The sequence below is a fragment of the Ambystoma mexicanum genome, chromosome 2p, assembly GCF_040938575.1.
Source record: "Ambystoma mexicanum isolate Mex_15411 chromosome 2p, UKY_AmexF1_1, whole genome shotgun sequence".
Taxonomy (NCBI): domain Eukaryota; kingdom Metazoa; phylum Chordata; class Amphibia; order Caudata; family Ambystomatidae; genus Ambystoma; species Ambystoma mexicanum.
Genome location: NC_090923.1, coordinates 1298934642 through 1298957708, shown reverse-complemented (window position 1 = coordinate 1298957708; position 23067 = coordinate 1298934642). Strand labels below are relative to the sequence as shown.

Below are 23067 nucleotides of genomic sequence, written 5' to 3'. Positions count from 1 at the left end.
GTCATCCTGCCTATAAAGGCCGCGCGCAGCGTCCGTTGCTCAGTTCCGTTTTGTAGCCCATAATAATACTTTCTGGACTAGACTAATCACCCTGAAGGAGCGTAAGCTGCAACAACAAGGGAAGTAGAACTGCGGGGATGGATGGGAGGGTCGATGAGGAATACGTCGGAGGAACATCCCGTCGAAAGAAAGTTACAAGGTAAGAAGTAACTTGTTCTTCGAAGGGATTGTGTCCTCCGACGTATTCCTCATTTTAGATAGGCTACCATAGCAGTATTCTATTATTGGAGGAGGGAGTACTGACTTCACGCTGTCTTCTATTGATGAATAGAATGCAGTACAGCCCTTCCAAACCTAGCCTCTTGACTGGAGGAGGAATCTAAATTGTAAAATCGTGTAAAGGTATGAACAGACGACCATGTAGCGGCCGCACAGATGTCTTTAACCGGCACGCCTCTTTTGAGGGCCGATGAAGCTGCAATACCTCTGGTCGAATGAGCCCTAAGGTTTTGAGGGGGCTCTTTCCCTGCCAGTTTATAACATTCCAGAATGGCTAGAATGATCCATCTGGAAATGGTCTGCTTAGTTATTGGTAACCCCAGCTTGTGACCTGTGTAACCTACAAACAGCTGGTCGGCCTCTCTTATCCTGGCTAGTCTACTGATGTAAAAACTTAAAGCCCTTCTAGGGTCTAGCCTGTGTAACCTCTCTTCCTCTTTCCCCGGATGAGTAGGAGGATAGAAAGATGGTAAGGTAATCTTCTGAGTGATATGGAATTCAGAAACCACCTTTGGGAGGAAATTAGGCTTCACTTGCAGGACAACTTTGTCTTTGTGAAATATTGTGTGAGGGGTTTTACAAGAAAGAGCTTGTAATTCGCTCACCCTTCTAGCAGATGTAAGTGCTATTAATAAAACAGTTTTAAGGGTAAGGAATCTTAACAAACAAGAATGGAGTGGTTTCGAAAGGTGTGCCCATCAGGAAAGTTAGTACTAAGTTTAAATCCCATAGGGGAACTTGGAATGGTCTTGGGGGATAAACATTGGTTAACCCCTTTAGAAACTGTATTACCAAGGGTAACTTGAAATAGGATGGTTCTTCCGCAGTGCGCTTAAAAATGGATAGCGCTGCGAGATAGCCCTTAATGGTGCCAACTTGAAGGCCTGAATTCGCCAAATATAGAAGGAAGGACAAAACCATTGGTGTACCACATGAAAAAGGGTCGATATTCTGTTCTCTACACCAGCTGCCAAATCTGTTCCAACGGCAGCGGTATAAAGACTTTGTTGCTGGCCTCCTTGCCGAAAACAACACCTCCATAACATCATCAGGGAGGTCCCAATCCTTGTACCTCAACCTTTCAGAAGCCAAGCGTGAAGGTTGAGGGTTTTGATGTCTGGATGGAGAACCTGACCTCCCTTCTGTGAGAGTAGGTTCTCTCTGAGTGGAAGTCGAATTGGAGGGCAGATGGACAAGTCTAGAAGGTCCGGGTACCACGTTCTCCTGGCCCAATCCGGGGCAATTAGGATCATGGTTCTCCGGAATCTTCTCAACCTCCTGATCATTTGAGGAATGACAGGGACCGTGGGAACGCGTACAGAAGCGGAAACTCCCAGTCCACTATGAATGCGTCTCCCAGAGCTCCTCTCGGGGGAAATTCCCTTGAGCAGAACAGATCGCATTTCCTGTTGACGCTGGTGGCGAACAGATCCACCTGAGGGGTTCCCCAAAGGGCGAAGATCTCTTGAAGGACTTCCTGAGCTAGTTCCCACTCGTGGGAGACTGTGCTCTGCCTGCTCAGAGTGTCCACTGTCAAGTTCTTCTCTCCGGCTAGGTGAACTGGCGATAGAGAGATTCCTTCTTGGATTGCCCAAAACCAGAGCTGCATCGCCTCTCTGCACAGGGGTAGTGATCCTACGCCTCCTCTTTTGTTGAGGTAATGCATGGCCACTGTGTTGTCCGTCATTATCAGGACGTTTTTCCCTTGTACAGCTGGCAGGAACGCCTTCAGCGCAAGTCTGATGGCTCTCAGCTCTAACAGGTTGATATGTAGTCTGGACTCCGATGGAGACCAACGACCGCTGATGGTCAAGTCGTTGGCGTGGGCTCCCCACCCCGTGAGTGAGGCATCCGTGACTACTGTTATCTCCGGCCAGGGTTGCCAAAACTGTTCTCCTTTCAGAATGCTCTCCTGACAGGCCCACCACTGAAGGTCTCGAGCCACCCTGTCGGGAACCTGAAGAAGATCTGTCATTCTCCCTGAGAATTGTGACCACTGAGTCCTCAGTGCCCACTGCAGGGATCTCATTCTCAGGCGAGCCTCTGGCACTAGGTAAATGCAGGATGCCATGAGGCCTAGCAACCTCAAAAAGTCGAAGGCTGGGAGACGTTGGGCATCTTGGAACTTGGTAACCATCTGTAGAATATCTTGAGCCCTCACCTCTGGTGGCGAGGCTTTTCCCAGGGAAGTGTCCAGGATCGCTCCTATGAAATGGAGTCTCTGTGATGGTATCATTTGTGACTTCTTTAAATTGAGGGAGAAGCCCAGTTTGTGAAGGGAGTGGCACACGCGATTTAGCTGGATCTGAGCTTGTTCCGAAGAGACAGCCCTGATCAACCAATCGTCCAGGTAGGGGTAGACGTGAATCCCTTCCCTCCTTAGACTTGCCGCCACTACCGACATTAACTTGGTGAAGACCCTCGGGGCGGAGCGCAGCCCAAATGGCAGCACTCGAAATTGATAGTGAGAGTTGCCTATTGCGAACCTCAGGTATTTCCTGTGTTTGAGATGGATAGGCACATGGAAATAAGCATCCTGAAGGTCCAGAGATACCAACCAGTCCTGGAACTGAAGGGCCTGAAGGATCTGAGAAAGAGTTAGCATCTTGAATTTGTCTTTCCTGAGGAATTTGTTCAATCCTCGCAAGTCCAAGATGGGTCTCAGTCCTCCGTCTTTCTTTGGAATGAGAAAATAAGGGGAGTACCAGCCCTTGTTCCTCTCCGCTACAGGTACCGGTTCTATGGCACCTTTCTCTAGCAGGTCGAAAATTTCCTGCAAGAGGAGCAGATCTGGAGCTTTTTGAGAGCTGATCCCCGGTGGATGACTCTGAGGTATGCGTAGGAGAGGCAGGCAGTAACCTTGGGCAACTGTTTCCAATGCCCAAGCATCTGACGTGATAGCCTGCCATTCCGCCAGATGTTGAGTCAACCTGCCTCCTACAGGTGTCCTGTGAGGGAAGTCCTCAGAGTGGTTTTGGGGCGGCTGATGCGGATGCCGATGGTAAAGAGGCACCTGCTGTTGCTGCGGCTTTTGAATATCTACCCCGTCCACCTCGGGCAGTTCTTCTTTGTCCCCTTTGAGCCGGACGTCCTCTACCTCTTCCGAATGCGGAGTAGAAGCGAAAGGACTTGCCCCTCGCAGAGGTTCCTGTGGGACGAAAAGGTGTCTGACAGATTGCAGCGCCTAGGGATTTTGCTGCTGCTTTTGAAGTTTGCAGTTTCTCTAAACTGTCATCCGCCTTTTTTCCGAACAAAGAAGAGCCATCGAATGGCATGTTCAAGAGCCTGGCTTGCACATCAGGGGCAAAACCAGACTCTCTCAACCAAGCGAATCTCCTGGTTGTTGTACTTGCCGCCATTGCTCTGCTGATACTGTCAGCCGAATCAATGCCCGTCTGGAGGGATTCGCACATAGCGTGTTTACCGTCCTGTATGATATTCAGGAACGCCTCCCTTTCTTCTCCCTCCGGGATGCAGTCAGCCACTGTAGAAGAACACTCCCAAAGTGTATGGCTGAATCTAGCAAGGGTGCAAGTAGCATTAACAGATTTTAACGCCATGCTACATGCCGAAAAAACTTTCTTTGCCATAGCATCATATTTTTTATCGTCCCTGTCCTGTGGGACGGTAGGATAAGCCGTCTTGACATCGGTAGAAGATGCTGCCTGTACCACCAGACTTTCTGGGGATGGGTGTTTTGACAAAAACTCTGGGTCTGTAGAGGATACCCTATATTTTGTAGACAGTTTTTTTATTTACTGCTGGGACGACATCTGGGGTTTCCCAGTTCGTCATAATCTTCCTCTGAAGAGCTTTATGAAAAGGCACCACAGGATCCTCCTGTGGGCCTTTGTCAAGAATATCCGTGAGGTCATCTTGTTGGAAAGATTGTGAAGGTGCAGACACCCCATAAACTCTGTGATCCTGGCCATTAAGGCTCTATAGGGGGTTTCAGCATGCTCCCCCGGGTCTGGCCTAGCAAACTCCACCTCAGGGGAAGTTGCCTCATGTAAGGAATCATGAAGATCCTTTAACCTGCGTTCTTCAGAGGAAAATTCCTCTCTAATTGGGGTTACAGGTCCCTGCAACTCAAATGTGTCTTCCTGTTCAGACAATTCACCCTCTTCCATAATTGAGGACATAGTTCTCAACTGTTCTGAACTCATAAAGGGTGTAAATCCCATTTCCAAGGCAGAGGGTGCCGAACTTGTCATAATCGGCCTCGAAAACGTCGATGTCGTCGACGCCGAAGGCTTCAAGCGTGGCGTTGAAAACAAAGGCGGAGGCCTCGATGACCTCGACAGAATTGGGATTCTACTCGACAATCTCGAAGCCATCGTCATCGAGGACCTGGGGATAGTCACTGGGTGTGTCGTGACCGTGACTTTTCTTGGCGTCGACGCCGGTGTCGAAGCTGGCGTCGAGTCGACAGACCCGTGTGTCGAAGGTCCCTTCGACAACAGCGTCGAAGACACCGACCTCGGCGTCGACGTAACCTTCGTCGACGGAACCTTCGAGGAAGGTTTGGAGGTCATAGTCCTACTCGAGGGTTCGAGACGCGCTCGAGAGGTTTCCTTCGCCGGGTACTGCGACTCGCGGCGTTTTTGACCTTCGGGTCTTTCGACCAGAGCATCGCTCTCGGCAGTCTTCGAGGGGGTCGAGGCCGCTTTCTCGAAGACGCTCATCATATTTTTGCGGAATTCCTCCCATTCAGCCCGGGAACTATGTTTCGTGGGGCAAGGGATTCTTTTTGGCGAAACAGAGGAAGAGGAAGACGGAGAAGGGGATCTTCGACGTCTCCTCTTCGAGTGCTTCGATCTCGAGGAGTGCTTCGATCTCGAGGAGTGATGGGACCCACTCCGAGACCTGGAGCGCGAATGGTGACGAGGAGACGAATGTCTCGACTTCGTCGACGAAGAAGAAGCTTTAAAAGTCTTACCTTTCTCCAGCTTCCCCCTACGCTCCTTCAGGGCCTTAGCTGTCATGGACATACAGTCCTCGCACTCCGAACAATGGAGTTCAGCTCCCAAACACCACAGACAAACTCTGTGAGGGTCAGTCAGCGACATCTTTTTCCCACAATCTCGGCATTTTTTGAAGCCGGATCAAGGAGTTGTCGGTTCCGACGAAGAAGCCATCGAGTACGGATCGAATAACTCGAGGTAAATAGATTTAACCTGACAAAAACTGAGCAACGATATTCCGAGGCACTGAGTAAGCGCGGAAAAACGGTACTGAGCAACGGACGCTGCGCGCGGCCTTTATAGGCAGGATGACGTCGATGTCGATACGGCGGCTGTCGAAGGACATAGACTCGGAGGACGTCGACGCGCAGCGCCCTCTAGAGAAAATTTTTTCCGAGGCCAGCAGAGCTGGAAGGAGATATCTAAGATGAGGAATACGTCGGAGGACACAATCCCTTCGAAGTTTCCTTTTATGCAACATGTCCTCTGGTCCAAGGCCTTTCTCTGGCTTGTTGAACTTCACCCAGTCCCCTGCCCCGACGACTCCGGCTCTGCTTTCCTTGGTAGTGGGGAGCAAGCGGACAGCCACAGCCCTCAATCTTAGAGCCGGATATTACGGAATGTTCAGTGCTCCAGATAAGATTTTTTCTTTTTTTTTTTTAAACAGAATTTTATTGGTTTTGTTGCTCATTTACAGTAGAAAGAATTGCACAAGGAAACCGTTCTTGATACAAAACACAAGAATACACAGACCATTTGCGCATGTGCCAAAAGAGGAAAAAAGGAAAGTCGATGTGCCAAATCATATAAGTAGCCATAGTGCCATCTTTAACCAACTACAAAAGGCGGAGTGTTCATTTCAGTAACCTCACCACAAAAAACAAATTACGCTTCCTTCCCTCTTGACCTCCCTCTCTACCCCAGCCAGTCCCCCACCCCACACATCTGTGCGCTCAGCAAAGTGTTCTCTGATACACAACACTTCCACATTATCCAGAACAAGTCCACAGAATATCCTTATTCAATACACCATCACCAGGGATTACTCGGTCCAGCCAATATTGTAATTTTTCAAAACATTTTGGGTTGCCTTACTTCTGACTTTACACCATTTCTGTGCTCAGATGGGGACCCAAATCATATCTATATGAGCATGCAACTCAAACAATGCAGCCGTGATGCTCTTCATTTGGTATATTGTATGGGCTTTATCCAGCCATTCCCCCTTTGCAGTGTGCTGTTTTTCCATCTGATCATTAGGTTGACCCTTGCGGCGAGAAGCAAATTCCTAGGCATGTGTGATAGCACTGTGCATGTGCCCTTAACGTCTTCTCAATGCCAAACATTATGAGCAACTGGGACAAGGTTCTGTGAATGCCATCTATAGCTTAGATCCAACCTAGAATCTCTTTCCAAAAAACCTGCACTTTTGCACATCCCCACCACTGATGCCAATAATCACAGACTTCCGGGCAACCCCTCCAACAATGTGGCGTGGCCCCTGGGTACATCTTTGCTAACCTTTGTGGAGTTAAATGCCAACGGATTAGCAACCTCCCGTTCTGCATCTTGTACTGCGTCAATATTCATGTGGGCCAAACCGCTCTGTATCACCGCCCAGGTATCTAGACAATCCTGTTGCTCCAGTTCCTGCTCCCATTTAACCTGCGAGTTGGGCTGCAGTAGATGGCTTCTAGTGATCAGCATGGCATACAATGGTGCTATCAATCCCCTTGAATCACTGCGCAGACTCAAAATTGTCTCGAAGGGGGTAAGTGGCCTTTGAAGCGAGTCTCCCCTGCCTGGATCTAATAGCACGCTTCTTAGCTGTAGGTAGCGCAGTGGTGATATAGCGAGACCCTGCTGTACAGCTTCTAGTTCTAACTTTCTTTTTTTTATTTGTCAACATCTTTTTATTTAAATATTGAGCAGACATTAATTCATCGAAAATCACTGCAAGTTGTAACATTAAATGATCTTGTGCGCAGTACATCTATATGTTCTGACTTTCTTATAAACGTACCCTCCTTACACATCTGTCCCAACCAAACCACTCTCGTACTGGGATTGAAAGCTATTTGGATCGTTTAGCAAGTCTCGAATTGGGGGGAGGGACCAGATACAGCTAAGAGGGGATGGCCAGGTCGTCACTCCCTGCATTTATCATGAGGGGCACCAAGGTGAACATAAAATCTCCAGCACCGGGTGCTCACGAATTCGACGTGACATGGCTCTATAAGGAAACCAAAGGCACTCACCTAGGGTGACAGGCGCGAATAGACCATTCAAGACCCACCCACTGTTTCTCAGCATTTTTCCACAAATGGTCTGACAGTATACACAACTGTGTGGCTCTATAGTACTCTTGAAGATCCTGGAACCCCATCCCCCTCCTTGTCCTTGGGTTTTACTAATGTGTACGGAACCCAGGGTCTCTTACCTGCCCACAAAAAAGGTAATAGGGCACACTTAACTTCTGTGTGAAATGCTTCTGGGATGACCACTGGCAGTGCTTGGAAAAGAAACAGTAACCTGGGAAGAACGTTCATCTTGATCGAAGTGAATCTAGCCACCCAGGAGAGTGCTAATATAGACCACTCGACAGATCCGATTTGATGACGTTCCAAAGAGGCGTGTAGTTTGCCCGAAACAGATTCAACAGATCTTTCGTGATTTCAATGCCCAAATATTTTATTCCCTCAGCTTGCACTTGGAATCCCTAGTCTACTGCTAATTGATTTGGGAGGACTTGGGAATGCTGCAGTGCCAGGGCTACCGTTTTATTTAAGTTGGCTCGAAACACAGACAAGGCACCGTATTCTGCTAAAGTGGCAAAGAGGGCCGGGATCGACTTAACAGGATCTGTGATGTATGCTAAAATATCATCCGCGAATAGCATCAATTTATACTCCTTCCCCGATCTAACCAGCCCCTGAATTTGGGCGTTTGCCGGAATTGCTTGGGCTAGGGGCTCCAAGGCCAAAACAAACAAAAAGGCCGACAGAGGATAGCCCTGTCGAGGACTTTGATGCTGCGCCATTTACTACTACCTTAGCCACAGCCGCACGATATAGCGCCAGGGCCCCCGTTAACGCAGCCCCGCCCACTGAATTACTGCGCGGAGAAAACGACACCAACGATTTCTAATGCCTTCTCTACATCGATGGCCATTAAGGTGGGACAGTCGTCACCTTCATTGATGGAGGCTATCAAGCCTAAAGTTTTACGTACCTGTCTGCCCTTTACATATCGGACCTGGTCAGTATGTCCTAATAGCGGTAATATCTGGGCGAGACAGCTGGCCAGGACACTTGCGTATATTTTGGCATCTACGTTTATAAGTAATATTGGACGATTCGAAGCACATTTTGTTGCATCCTTGCCTTCCTTCGGTATGACTATAATCCTGGATTATGTAAAGGATTCCGGGGCTTGGCCGGTTTCTAAAATGTTATTAAAGAGTTTCACTAAAAAGGGTGCTAGGGAATTGATATAGGCTTTGTAAAAGGCTGGTGTGTACCCATCTTGCCCTGGTGCCGAGCCTTCCTTCAGCATGGAGATGACATTTTGTACTTCCTCAATTGTTATTGGGCTATTCATCATCGCCTGGCTTTCGTAGGGTATAGGGACGCAGGGGAACCTCCACAAGTACTGCTCAATGTTCCCCGTCTAGTCCTACCCCCTCAGCTGTATAGAGAGTCTCATAAAAACGGGAGAAGCGTCCTGTAATCCCACTGGGATGGAGCACCTCTTTCCAAGTTTCGTCTTTCACTATGGGGACCGCCCTATTTGCTCTTTGTTTTTGTTAACGAGTGGCCAACATTGTGTGGGCCTTGTCACCCTTCTCGTAAAATCTTTGCTTCAAATATCGCAGCTGGGTCAATGCCTTGTTCTGCCATATGTCTCCTAACTCCTTCCGTAGCAATCTAATAAGCGTTAGGGTCTCCTCTCTATTATTAGGGTGGGTCCGAAGAATCTACTCCTTTTGCCCGATTTCGTCCCTGAGCGCTAACTCCCTCCTCACTCTAGTCCTTTTCCTCAGTGCCCCCTCTGCTATTAGCACTCCTCGAATCGTGACTCGTGACCTCCCAGACCATATTTAGTGTTTCCCCCGTGTCAGAGACAAAATAGTTCTCTATTTCCTCTGCAAGTGTTTTCCTAAACAGGGTGTCATTACACATACACCTGTGCTCCGTTGGAGCGGGAGGACCAAGGTCAAGTTCCAATGTGCACCTTTCATGGTCTGACCATGCTACAATCTCAATTTCCACCCCTTGTGCCCCATACTCGCATGCCATGTCTAAGAATATGTAGTCTATTCGTCTACATGTCAAATGTGAAGTGGGGTAAAATGTGAACACCTTCTCCTTGGGCAGCATTCTGCACCACATGTCAATGAGATCATTGGACTTTAGAAGCTCGAGAAGTCCCCCACCCGCCGGAGCCGGTGGTGGGGATGCACCCTGTCTCGCTGACTCCCAGTCCATAGCAGGATCCGACATGATGTTGAAATCTCCCCCACATATTCATAAACCCGCCATCCACCCTTCTAGAAACTCAAAAAGGGTGTTGCAAAAATTTAGCTAGTTTTGATTGGGTGCGTAAACAGAACAAAGTAACAGCTCGGGATCTTATTTTCCCATTCAGCGCAATGTACCTCCCCTCTTCGTCCCTGTGTGTTTGCGTTATCTGAAGAGCGAAGGACATCTTGTATAGTATAATATCCCAACTCCTCCCTTTATATGCTGGGCAGACGCCCATAGTGCTGCTTCTAATTCTCTACTCACCGCTTTGAATTCCTTGCCGCGTGCACATTTTGTTTCTTAAACAGCACATCTAGGTTGGAAAGCCCAAATTGCCTTGCTAACACAGAACGCTTGTGTGGTGAATTCAGGCCCTTAACATTAAGGGACCCAAACTTGATGTCAGTGCTGACTACCAAGACTAATATTCCGTCTGCTTGTGGCCCTGGTCATTGCCACTGTGTATTGGATGATAACACCAAACGATGTGTCTAGACTGTGGTTCTTGTATATAGTGTGCGGTGTCCGTGTCAATACTAACGCTTTGTCATAAACTGAGTGCCATCCCAGATGTGGTACCCCCCGCGCCCCATGAAAGGTGCCATTTTGGACACTCCTTTCCATTAAGATGCCTTTGAGTAAGAAGGGCCACGCAACAGGGGCCCCTCACCCAAGCAACAAACCATATCATTGTGCTCATTAACTTCATGGCGGAACAAACCATAAATTTAAACTAGCGCCTCATAGACCAAACCTACCTAACACTGCTGACTTTCTTAACCCAGCAAGAGTAAACCGTAAAGTCTTAATGCTACGCCATCTGGCATGACACTGCAAATCCGAATCTGGAAGATCGGCATAGTCTGCATTAACACAGACACTCCCGTAACTCCTAGATTCCTTCTCGAACACCCTGCCTTCATGGCGTGTTGAACCGCTTGTATTTCCTAGTGCCTGGAGCACGGCGTCTCTTTGTTGAGGCAGTACTGTCCAAGCGTGTTGGTCCTTTAGGGAAGCGAGTTCCATCCTGGACTGTTCCTTGCGAGCCGGAATGAAGACTGTCCAAGGCCCCTTGAGCTTCTTCTTCTGACGTGACCCGGAATCCCTCGCTGTCATTCTCAAAATTTAATGAAAAATGGAAGCACCATCGGTATCAAGTATCATGTTCTCGTAGCCAGGTTGTTAGTGGGCGGCAGCCTTTTCATTTGAGAAGCGTAGTTGCAGACAGGTCTTGAAATATCTTCACATTCGATCGTTCGAAAGGGTTCCTTATTTCTCGCCTTTTGCAGGCTGTCTTGTTTCTGCTTAAAATATTGACATTTGACTAAGACCGATCTCGGGCCGTTCGCTGGACCTCTGGCCTTGTGTATTCTTTAAAATTCAAAGTTGACTGACTCTGTGGGATTGTACAATGCCGCTATCAGGGCCTCTACCCAACTCTCCAGCATGGATGGGGTTTCTCCCGGTTTTTCGCTTAGGCCCATTATACGAATATTCGATCCCCGCTCTCAGTTTTTCTAGTCGTCCAATTTCAATTCTACTTCTCTTTCCTTCTGCTCTAAGTCTAGGAACCTTGCTTCACTTGTCATTGCCACGAGATCGACTAACAGCTGGTTGTTCTCTATGGCCTCTATGCGGTCTTCACCTTTCATCATTCTCGTTTGTAGGTCCGTAACCTTCTCCGTCAAGCCGGATTTCATGGATCAGATTTCTCCCAAGAGGTGCCGGATATCAGCCTTGGTAGCACTATCATGGTCCTCCCCATGACCTTCGGTTGACTCACACTCTGGTCCAGCTCCACGTTTTCTGACTCGTGGCAGAAACCGTGTAACTTGCGTGCTGTGCTTGGATCCAGGGTAGATGAAATTACGCGCAGAGATTTTGCTTTTTGGGGTTAGTGATCGAGGTGTGTTCGATTATCGCTGTCTGCTCTTTCCAGTCACTATGCTCTCATCACACACCAAGATTTCTCTGTTGAACGCTTGCACTCCAGGCTCCCTTGACCAGTACTTGCTCGATAAATTGACCCGACTAGTCATCTAGCTGCGCTGTAGACTGGCTTTCTTCAAATCATGACCCCCATCTATGGCGGTCTTATCTGTGCGGACGTTCGCTGCCTTATGTGGAGGCGGGACGTTTGGTTTTAAGCTGCATTATTTTGTCCCAGTGACTCAGTCTCAAACTATTGCCACCATAGACTGGGATCCCCGATTGTATCTGGGCTGTACCACTGCTCATAGGGTCCTCCTCATTCTTAAGTCTCAAGGGTAGTACATAATCCTGCGGGGCAGTGTCACTGCCACATACCGTCTTCTTCCTTTTGCAGGCGTGTATCTTCAGCTGCGTTATGGTGAGCCTCTGCTGTCCATCTCCTCTGCATAATCATGCGCGGCTGTGTCGCAGATCTTTGTTCATTGCTTTCGCTTTTTAAGGCTGCCTGCTTGCCGCACAACTCCGTTTGATGAGGGTTCTCCGTTCTATATATTTTTTTTCTCCCTTTTTCCCCCCTTTGTGTTGCACCCAGTTAGCTGATGGCTGTCAGTTTGGGCTTCACAGACCAGCTGCCGTGCTTGCCAGGCAGTGGTCTGACTTGCGGTGAGCCACGCCGCCTTCCTCACCGAGGCTTCGACCTTTGCTGGGAGCGGGCGAGCGAGCCTAGACTCCTCGCTTTCGCCTTTCCAGACTGGCACGTCTCCATTCTCAGAGTGCCGAATGCCCGGGGCTCTCCTCCGCTTCCCGTGGGGAAAGGCTGTGTCCCTTAACGATGGCTGACTATGCAGATTCTGAACTCTGCATTCCGGTGGCAGCCGCCATGTTTTTTTACCTCACTCCGAAAGTGATTAGATGGGTGCCGCGTTCACGTGAAATAAAGGGATGGCAGCTCCCGCTATTCAAGCTAAACGTTCTGCATGGGTTCCAACACCAAATTACAGTTGGTCTTCGGTAGGACTCGTCAATGAAGGAATGCTCCGCCATCGTTCCCTGCTTAGTGAGGGGGACATTAGCTCAAGCAGCTATAACGCCTGCGCACCCTGGTGGCCTCCCGCCAGAAAAGATTTTGAAGAGGGAGTATTTTACTGCCTATTTTTTGAAGTTGGGAGTAAAATGTAAGTCCAATTCCCAATGGGAGCATTTTATAAATCAGTAAAATAATGTTTTAACTGGGAAACGGAACTGTTGTTGTAATAAATATTTCTTTGCACCTTGTTATTCATACACATTAACAGATACAGGTTTACATCTTCTGATCAGGCAGCAATAAAGCAATTTCTTCCTGTAGTACTACGTTGCACTGTTGGGCCAAACATATCCATGGAGCACAAGGTCATATGTGTCCATTTCCCTATTTTTTGTTGGGAGTATGTGTACTCCCTACTTTTATTTTTTGTGATTATTTGCCTATTTTTAGAGAGTAAAAATGGACGATACACCCCCTTATCTGTAGGGCTGGGAATGCACAAGACAGCAATTCCATGATAAAGCAGAACACTCTGCTCTAGTCTACCTTGTTGCGAACCTGTGCTGTGTGGATTTTCTGGCACTATGGCACTCTCTGACATCTTTGGAGTTCACTAGTCTACTCAGGCCATTTGTGCCATGGTGGGCCAGCCAGACAATCATTCCCACACCACCCATAAGTAAAGACTCATTCAGCTTCAGGTGGCACCCACCCGGGTGGCATCCCCACCATTAACCTTCATTCTCCAGCAGGGGACTTTGTCACACCCTTCAAAAAACAATACCACCACTGCAGCCCCTATGGGCCATTCTGTTTCCACCTGTTCAACGACAGTGTCACAGTAATCTAGGGACAAGCAGAATGATCTACTACCTGGGTTGTATGTGCCCTCCAACTTCCTGGGTAGGCAAATTCTGCAGAGGAGTGCACAAGGCTATAGGGAGTTGAAAATCCACACATGTGCATGATACATATTCAGAGAGCTAAGGCCTGTGCAGGCCTACCGCTTCAGTGTGATTCACAAGAGGCAAGACAGGACAGTCTCATAATTGTGCCCATTTTAGCACTACTGTCATTGTGACTTCAATCACAATCTTGCTGCATCTGATGCATGTATCCTACTGAGTGGTTGCCAATAGAAACAAGCAGACATTGCTGAAGGCTTCCTGTTGTCGAGAGTTGAACTGTTCACCTTCCCAGTCCGCCCCTCCACAGCAACACCTCCAGGTCTTCTACATGTTCTTATGACAGGAAAGATTATTTAACCATCAAAGGGAGATTTTCCATCTTTCTAAAACTATACTAAATCTATGGGTTCCATCTTCACGAAGGAGGCATAGACTTTCAACGATGCTAGTGAGAGATATGGGTACATCCTTTGTCCCTCATGTAAAACAAGGTATGCCTTTCCCGAGAGGCCCCAAGACAGCTGCCTGAAGACATTATCATTTAATCACAATTCACGTTTTCAGTCGAGCATTTGAAAATATACTACTCTGCTATCTCAAACATTTGATGATCCTTGGGGCAGTGCCATCTCACACTCTGAAGTACTGCTCTGGCAGAAATGTGTCACATGAGCACAAAGCATAATACCATGGTAAAACACACAAACTATAGATCATACATGGAACAAACCAAATTCTTATATGGAAGCTTTTTCTGTTGAGTGGATAAAATGTGACTCAGCGCCGATCTTAAGAAAAAAATGAAAACTGCAAAAAAATGTATGGAGTAGAAACAAGGTACTCACGCTTGAACAGACATCTAGAGCGATGTGGGTTTTGTTCATGTACATAACAGAGATGTTCTAAGAGAGACACAAGCAGCAGCTGGTTGGGGATTGCAGTAGATAATGTTTGTAGCCTTGGGGCACCTTTTATCACTGGAAGTTCCAATGGTGAATCAGAGTCTAAGGATAAAAAAAATGACAATTTAACATAATAAAACCAGAAAAATGTAACTGCCATAAACTATTTCTTAAGCAAACTCATCTTCACATGTAAAAATAAACAAAGAAAAGTTCCACCCGGCCAATTAAATCAGTTTTTTTTTGGCATCTCAGTTTCTTTGCCATGCTCCTCATTTCAAAATAACACATTTTTTAATTCAATACCTGTATTTTAGGTGTTCCTTTTGTCAAAGACTGAGGCCAATTCCAAACAATGTACCATATACTGATGAAGCCCCCCTCCCTTGCCCCATTTATCCCATCTTTCACTAGGTTCCTTTCATAGGTCTTAGCTGGATGGTACCCTGCAAAAGTAAATGCCAGGGCTCTAGACTGGAAGTAGGCTGTGCTATGGTAGAAAGGTGAGCGTGTTTATCTTTGCCCAATACAGGGGTCCTTGGAGTCTTCCCCACACAGCTTCATGTCCAATCACTTGCAATCACAGAAACATTTAGAAACAAAGTGCCAGCACTGACAACATCCAACTTTGCTTTACCTCCTACTTAGTCCTACAGATATGGGGTGTATCGGTTACTTTTACTTCCTAAAAGAACAAGTTACTTACCCATGGTAACGTTCTTTCGACTGTATGTTTCTCCCACGTATTCCTTATCTTTGATATTTCCAATATCCAGCTTGCTGCTCCGGAAAATAAATTTCCCATTTTGGGGCGCTGCGCGTCGACGCCTGTCGAGTCGATGTCCCTCGTAGCCCTCCGTCGCGACGTTGACGTCATCATGGATGTAAGTAGCACACACATCCTCCATTGCTCAGTCCGTTTTGAAGTGTCATGCACTGTCCAGGATGAGACGGTTACTACCCTTGAGGGAGCACAGACTGTAACCACAAGGGAAGTTTTACTGCGGGGAAGGATGGGAGGGACAATAAGGAATACGTGAGAGGAACATCCAGTCGAAAGAACGTTACCATGAGTTCGTAACTTGTTCTTCGAATGGATTGTGTCCTCCCATGTATTCCTTAGACTCCCAAAGCAGTATTGTATACAGGAGGAGGGAGTACAACTTTTATTTCTTCTAAGTATGCAGAGAATGCAATACTGCCTTCCCAAATTTAGTCTATTGGCTAGTGGAAGAATCCAAACTATAACATTTTGTAAAGGTGTGTGCAGACGACCATGTGGCAGCTGCGCAGATGTCTTTTAATGGACAAAGCTGCGATACCCCTGGTTGAATGAGCCCTTAAGTGCTCTAGAGGGTATTTACCGGCCAGCTTGTAACATTCTACAATAGTTAGAATAATCCATCTAGAAATGGTTTGCTTGGTGATGCCTAGGCCCAGATTATGACCTGTGTACCCTACACATAATTGGTCAGTTTGCCTTTATTTTGCCGGTCTGCTAATATAGAAACTCAAGGCACGCCTTGGATCAAGTCTGTGCAGCCTTTCTTCCCGTTTCCCCGGATGAGGAGGAAGGGAAAAGGAAGGCAAGGTTATTTTTTGGGTGATATGAAATTCCAAAGCAACCTTGGGGAGGAAGCTTGTCCCTATGAAAGACAGTGTGAGGAGGCTTGCAAGATAAAGCCTGCAGCTCACTCACCCTTCAGGCAGATGTTATTGCCACCAAAAAGACGGTTTTGAGGGTAAGACGTCTTAATGGGTACGAATCAAGGGGTTGAAAAGGGGTACCCATTAGAAATGTTAAGACCAAATTTAGGTCCCACAAAGGGACTTGAAAAGGAACTGGGGGGGTAAACATTAGTTAACCCCTTCAGAAATTTAATTACCAAGGGTATTTTGAAGTAAGAGGTTTCCTCAGCAGTGCGCTAGAAGATGGACAGTGCTGCTAGGTAACCTTTGATTGTGCAATCTGGAGTCCCAGATTTGCTAAGTGCAAAAAGAAGCATAACACCATTGGTGTATTACATGTGAAAGGGTCAACATTCTTATCTCTACACCAGCTGTAGAACTTGTTCCAACGGCAGCGGTATAATGATTTGGTTGCTGGCCTTCTGATCGAAAGCAAAACCTCCATTACCTCGTCCGGGAGATCCCAATCTTTGTATCTCACCCTCTCAGAAACCATGCGTGAAGGCCGAGAGTCCTGATATCCGGATGGAGAACCTGACCATCCTCTCGCAAAAGTTCCTCTCTTTGTGGAAGACGAATCGGAGGACAGATGGACATGTGTAGAAGGTCCGGGTACCACATTCTCCTGGCCCAATCCGGGGCAATTAGGATCATGGATTTCCTGAACCTCCTTATTATGTGAGGAATGACGGGGACTGGAGGAAATGCGGGCAGGAGTGGACATTCCCAGTCCACCACAAACGTGTCTCCTACAGCTCCTCTCGAGGGAAATACCCTTGAGCAGAATAGTTCGAACTTCCTGTTGACACTGGTCGCAAACAGGTCCACTTGAGGGGTTGCCCAAAGGGCGAAGATCTCTTGAAGGACTTCCTGAGCTAGTTCCCACTCGTCGGAAACTGTGCTCTGCCTGCTCAGAGCGTCCGCCGTCGCGGTCTTCTCTCCGGCTAGGTAAACTGCCAACAGAGAGATTCCTTCTTGTATTGCCCAGAACCAGAGCTGCATTGCCTCTCTGCACAGTGGTAGTGACCCTACACCTCCTCTTTTGTTGAGGTAGTACATGGCCCCTGTGTTGTCCGTCACTATCGGGATATTCTTTCCCTGTACAGAGGGCAGAAAAGCCTTCAGCGTTAGTCTGACTGCCCTCAGCTCTAAAAGGTTGATATGTAGTTTGGACTCTGATGGAGACCAACGACTGCTCATGGTCAAATCGTTGGTATGGGCTCCCCACCCCGTGAGTGAGGCGTCTGTCACTACTGTTATCTCCAGCCATGGTTGTCAAAAAGGTTCTCCTTTCAAGATGTGTTCCCGACAGGAGTACCACTGAAGGTCCAGTGAGACTGTTTGGGATTTGGAAAAGATTGGACATCCTTCCTGAGAACTGTGATCACTGGGTCCTGAGAGCACATTTAGGCGATATCATTCTCAGGCGAGCCTGTGGCACCAGAAATTTGCAGGATGCCATCAGGCTGAGCAACCTCAGAAAGTCGAAGACTGGGAGCTGTTAGGCATTTTGGAATCTTGTCACCATCTGTAGAATGTTTTGAACCCTCACCTCTGGTGGCAAGGCTTTTCCCAGGGATGCATCCAGGACCGCTCCGATAAATTGGGAGTTTTTGTGATGGTATCATGTGGGACTTCTTGAAGTTGAGGGAGAAGCCCAGCCTGTGGAGGGAGTGGCAGGTATGGTTTAGATGTTCCAGGGCTTGTTCCGGAGAACTGGCCCTGATCAACCAATCGTCCAGGTAGGGGTAGACGTGAATCTCAACTGTCCTGAGACTCGCTGCCAAAACCGCCATTAGCTTGGTGAAAACCCTCGGGCAGAGGTTAGCCCAAATGGCAGAACCCGAACTGATAGAGTTGCCAATGTCGAACCTCGGGTACTTTCTGTGCCTTTGATGGATTGGCACATGAAAGTAAGCATCCTGAAGCTCCAGAGATACCAACCAATCCTGAAGCTGGAGTGCCGGAAGTATCTGACAAAGGGTAACCATCTTGAACTTGTCCTTCCTGAGTGATTTTTTCAATTCTCTTAAGTCCAAAATGGGTCTCATTCCTCCCTCCTTTTTCAGAATGAGAAAATAAGGGGAGTACCAACCTGTGTTCTTCTCCGCTACAGGTACTGGTTCTATAGCACCTTTCTCTAGCAGATCTAGAATCTCCTGCATAAGGAGCGGGTCCGTAAACTTCAAACAGTTGTTTCCCGGTGGATGACTGAGGTGTGCGTAGAAAAGGCAGGCAGTAATCCTGGGCAATTGTCTCTATGCCCAAGCATCTGAAGTAATAGCCTGCCATTCTGTCAGATGTTGAGTTAACCTGCCTCCTACTGCTGTCTTGCGATATACCCAAGTCAATCTCTGGGGAAGTATCATTCCCACTTGCATCCTGCAGGGAGTCCTGCAGATGTTTCATTCTGGACTCTTCTGAGACCAGTTCTTCTGGGATAGAAGGTCTTCCACATTCCAGACCAAATGGTCTTTCATCATCAGATGTTTCCCCCTCCTCATAGAGGATAGAGTTTTGAAAAAATCTGAACGAGATTGAGGAACATGACTTTTCAAATGAAGTAGGAGCTATTGATGTCACTATTGGTGCAGAAATAGTTGAAATCGTCGACATCAGTGGCCTTCATGAAACCATTAAAGGCTTCAAGGTCGTCGACAAAATTAACTGTGATGTCAATGTCTTCGACACAGTTTTCGAGGGTAATGCCCTGAACGACGTTGTGGGGGTCGACGCTCGCGGCATCGATGACTTTTCCTTCGACTGAGTTGTCAATGGCGTTGATGACACCGTTTTTGGCTTCGACAAATGAGTCGATAGTGACTCACAGAGACTTTCTCGACTCAAGGGTTTTTCATGCCCTCAAGGAGTATGTTTTGCCGAGGTTGAAGACTCACATCTTTTCTGTTTGCCAGGCTTTTCTCCTGGAGTATCGCCTCTAGGTGTCTTTGAGGGGGGCAAAGCCACGTTCTTGAATACATTTAGCATACTTTTGCGGACTTTTTCCCACTGCGCCGGGGAACTGTTTTTGGTAGGGCATAACTTTCTCTGGTGAACTGGAGGATGAGGTGGATGGCGATCTATGGCGCATTTTCTTGCTATATTTCGAAGCGAATGAATGGTGTGACCCGCTTCGAGAACGTGACCGGGGGTGTTATTTTTTGGACGAGGAGACGATGGTTTCGACTCATGGGAAGTGCATTTGGAAGGGGTAATGGACTTTTGGGGCTTACCTCTCTCCAGCTTCCCTCTAAGCTCCCTCAATGCCTTCGCCGTCATGTACCCTCGTCACATTCTGAACAAGGATGCTCTGCCCCAAGGCACCACAGAAAGAGCATGTGTGGATCCGTCATGGACATCTTAGCCCCACAGTCACAGCATTTTTTGAAGCCAGACCAGTGTGTAGATGGAGCCGATGAAGAGGCCATCTCGTATCGAAGATTAGAAGATTTTCATAGAAAAACTTGAGGAATTTCGATTTTGTCAGAGCATTGCGTTCCCGAAGCTTATGAAGCCCGGAAAAACTTAACTGAGCAATGGACGCTGCGCGCACTACTTATATCCATGATGACATCGAGACGGGGCACTCTGAGGGACATCAACTCGACAGGCGTCGACGCACAGCGCCCACTACTGGGCAATGTTTATTCCGGAGCAGCAAGCTGGATATTGGAAATATCAAATATAAGGAGTACGTGGGAGGACACAATCCATTGGAAATAAGCAAATGCACCCAAAAAATAAAAATAGGGAGTAAAAATACTCCCAACATAAAACAGCAAACAGACATACAGACATTGCGCCCCGCTCTACCCCACACAGCTCCAAGGATATGTTTGGAACTGTAGTGCATGTAGTACCACAGAAAGAAACTATTATTAATGCCTGATTGTAACAAGTAAACCTGCATCTTTTAATGCGCACAAATAACTAGGTGCAAAGAAATCATTATTACAAAACAAATCTGTTTTGCGGTTACAATATTATTTCACTAGCTTATAAAATACTCCCATTGGGCTTCCATTATTACTCCCAAAAAAATCATTTTCCTCCCAACTTTAAAAAATAGGGAGTAAAATACTGCCACTTCCAAACCTTATCAGGACTTTCGACTCCCTTCTCTTCACTTTAACCACAGAATAATTCTGGGTGTGGGATGAATGGCTACTCATTTTGCAGTTGGGGAATATGGACTCTGCCTCCGTGATACTTTAATAGCAATGATTCTGGTATCGTAGAAATGGGCTAACACTTAGGAAAAATTGAAAAAAAGAATGTTCCCTTTTCCAAACGTACACCATTTTTACGAGCAGGTAATAATAGCTTTGGAGCACTGCCACCAACTCACTTGAAATGCCTTTACCCACGATCAAACAACATTTGTTAAGATTTCAAGATTTTAGAAATTATGCATTAGTGAGACAGAAAATGGACCATTAAGAGGGGCTTGACCGATCAGAAGGCTTAGATTGCAGGCAGAAAAGTTGATTTGCACACACATGTAGCCTTTTCTGTACCTAGCAATGGAATGAACAGTAAAGACAAATGTTTGCCCACAGAAAAAATACTAGTAACATTTTTTCAGAAAGTATATTTTTTAGTGCTCACCTTGGGAATTTAGTATCATGGCTTTTCTCCTTTAACAAATAAGGCTCAATTAGCTTTAAGATTACACCCATGGACAAATCAGGAGCAAATATTGACCTTGTTAATATTCATGTCACTCTGAGTAAAGACAAACCTTAAAAAACAAGTACGAAGGGAGTGTGGCTCAAGCCCAAGCCCTACAACCGAGACAATAGCAGCGGTGAAAAACGCGCGATTCAAGGTGCGACTCAACATTAAAGGAGAATGGAGCATAATGTGACGTAGTATGAGCTCGCATTGTAGCCCCATTTGGGCACACCAAGCTGCGACATGAAGCAGCCGCGCAATCCGACAGACCAGCCAAAATGGTGGACGGGGGCCGACTCGCCGAAGCTCCAGAACGGTGGGAGTCTGCTAAATGGTGACAACCGCCTAATGCAGCCCGATACAGTCACAGTCACTGCTGCCTTCGCCTCACAAGCAGCACCATCCCTCAGTCGCCAATCACCCCAATGAAGGAAACAGACCAGCTCCACAACAAGTACTGCAAGGAAGAGGCATTCCCCATGCAGGCCGCACAGCCTCAAAGCAACACTGAGGCAGCAATGAGCCTAACAAAGTGAGGCAAACCCTCTGGGGCAGGAGAAGAGCCCCAAAGGACAACAGCAGGCTCCTGCATTTTACTGCACCACTAATGGCACTGGCGCTGCTTCGGAGCCCCGGAGGTGGAGTGCTGACAAAAGCAGTGGCAGAGACAGCCATCTGCCCCAGCGAAAGAAAAACAGCCAGCAGAACAGGTAAGTGCGGGAGCGGCGCTGAGGTGGCACTGATCAGGCTATATAATTAAACAAGGCTGCCTGGACGACACAAGAGCATTGACCTGGAAGCGTAACAGTTGGGGTTGAAGCACACAGGGCACCCCAGACCCAACAACAGCTGTGACACTGCTTACTGAGCATCCACCACAGAACGGCACAGGATCCACACACAGCTCCCCAATTGCCATCCACACAAGTCCGCCTCACAGGGGTAAAGCCCAAAAGGGAGGGAAGTAGCAGCGGAGCCTGCTAAGAACACAAACCCAAGCAATCGAAGATCCCACGTAGGAAGAAGACTGCAACACGCACACAGTTAGGAACAGTATCAGCACACCATGACACAGGACTACGTCAGAAAGGTCTGCCTGGATACTCTTCCACAAATTACAACAACAAATGGCGAATTCTAACCAGAGGGCTCAGCCTACAGAACCCGAGGGGAAACATGGCAATAAATCCCAGAACAGCAAAGCAAATGACATTTCCACTCTATTGGCAGCACCCGCCATGGAGAAAGTGAAGAGGTGGGAACAGACAGACACTGACCCAGAGAGATACATAACTCACCAATAACTCTCCTGCACAAGCGGTAACCAAGGCAGACCTTCAGGACCTGCTGGCAGCCATGACTAAAGAATACCAAAAAGGCACGGAGGAAGTAATGAGGAAAATCACCAGCCTGGACAAGCGGATGGACGAGATGGAAAGCAGAACCTCAGACTACACTATGCGACCAAGCATACGAAATCGGGGGAAGGAGCAGACAGGATGACGCCACTGGAAGCTAGATGAGAGTCTCTGGAACTTAAGCAAGAAGACTCCAAGAATCGCTCCTGCCGCAATGACATCCGCCTACGGGGCATCCCAAACTCAATCACAGACGCAGAACTCAGACTTCACGCGGGACCACTTCCCTTTTATTCTGACACTGCCCGATAGTGCCCCGCTGGAACTCAATAGGGTGCACAGAACCAGATCAAAACAAGGATTCACTACCAACACCAGACGTCTTGGCAAGACTGCACTTCTACAGGGTCATGGAAGAGATAATGCAAGAAGCCAGAAACTCCACACGCCTCCAATTCAGGGACGCATCCATTATGCTGTATCATGACCTAGGAGCAGGTACACTACTGAAGAGGAAAGCCCTAAAACCGCTAACAGAATGGCTGCGGGAAAAGAAAGTGCTGTACCGATGGGGTTTCCCCACTGTATTGAACTTTAACCTGGAAGGCAAACAGTGCCAAATCCGCACCATGAAAGAAACGGAAAGACTCTTGAACCCCGCTCGGGAGGACGAAAATGCCAAAGAGGGAACATCATGCAATGAGACCCTGGAGAGACACCGCAAAACATTGGACCCGGGTGAACCGACGATGCAGGATCATCGACCCAGAAAAGCGACAAAAACTGAGTGATATGAACTCCCCAATACATA

The 23067-nt window shown here is 47.6% G+C and overlaps 1 protein-coding gene across 1 annotated transcript in view; it reads right to left on the bottom strand.

Annotated features, from left to right (window-relative positions):
* EIF2AK1 (eukaryotic translation initiation factor 2 alpha kinase 1) overlaps nt 1-23067 on the bottom strand; it is a 1543308-nt gene that overhangs the window by 1327812 nt on the left and 192429 nt on the right. The window contains exon 2 of the mRNA XM_069645632.1: nt 14479-14637. Coding sequence (XP_069501733.1) covers nt 14479-14637 — 159 coding nt within the window. The remainder of the gene's footprint in view (nt 1-14478; nt 14638-23067) is intronic.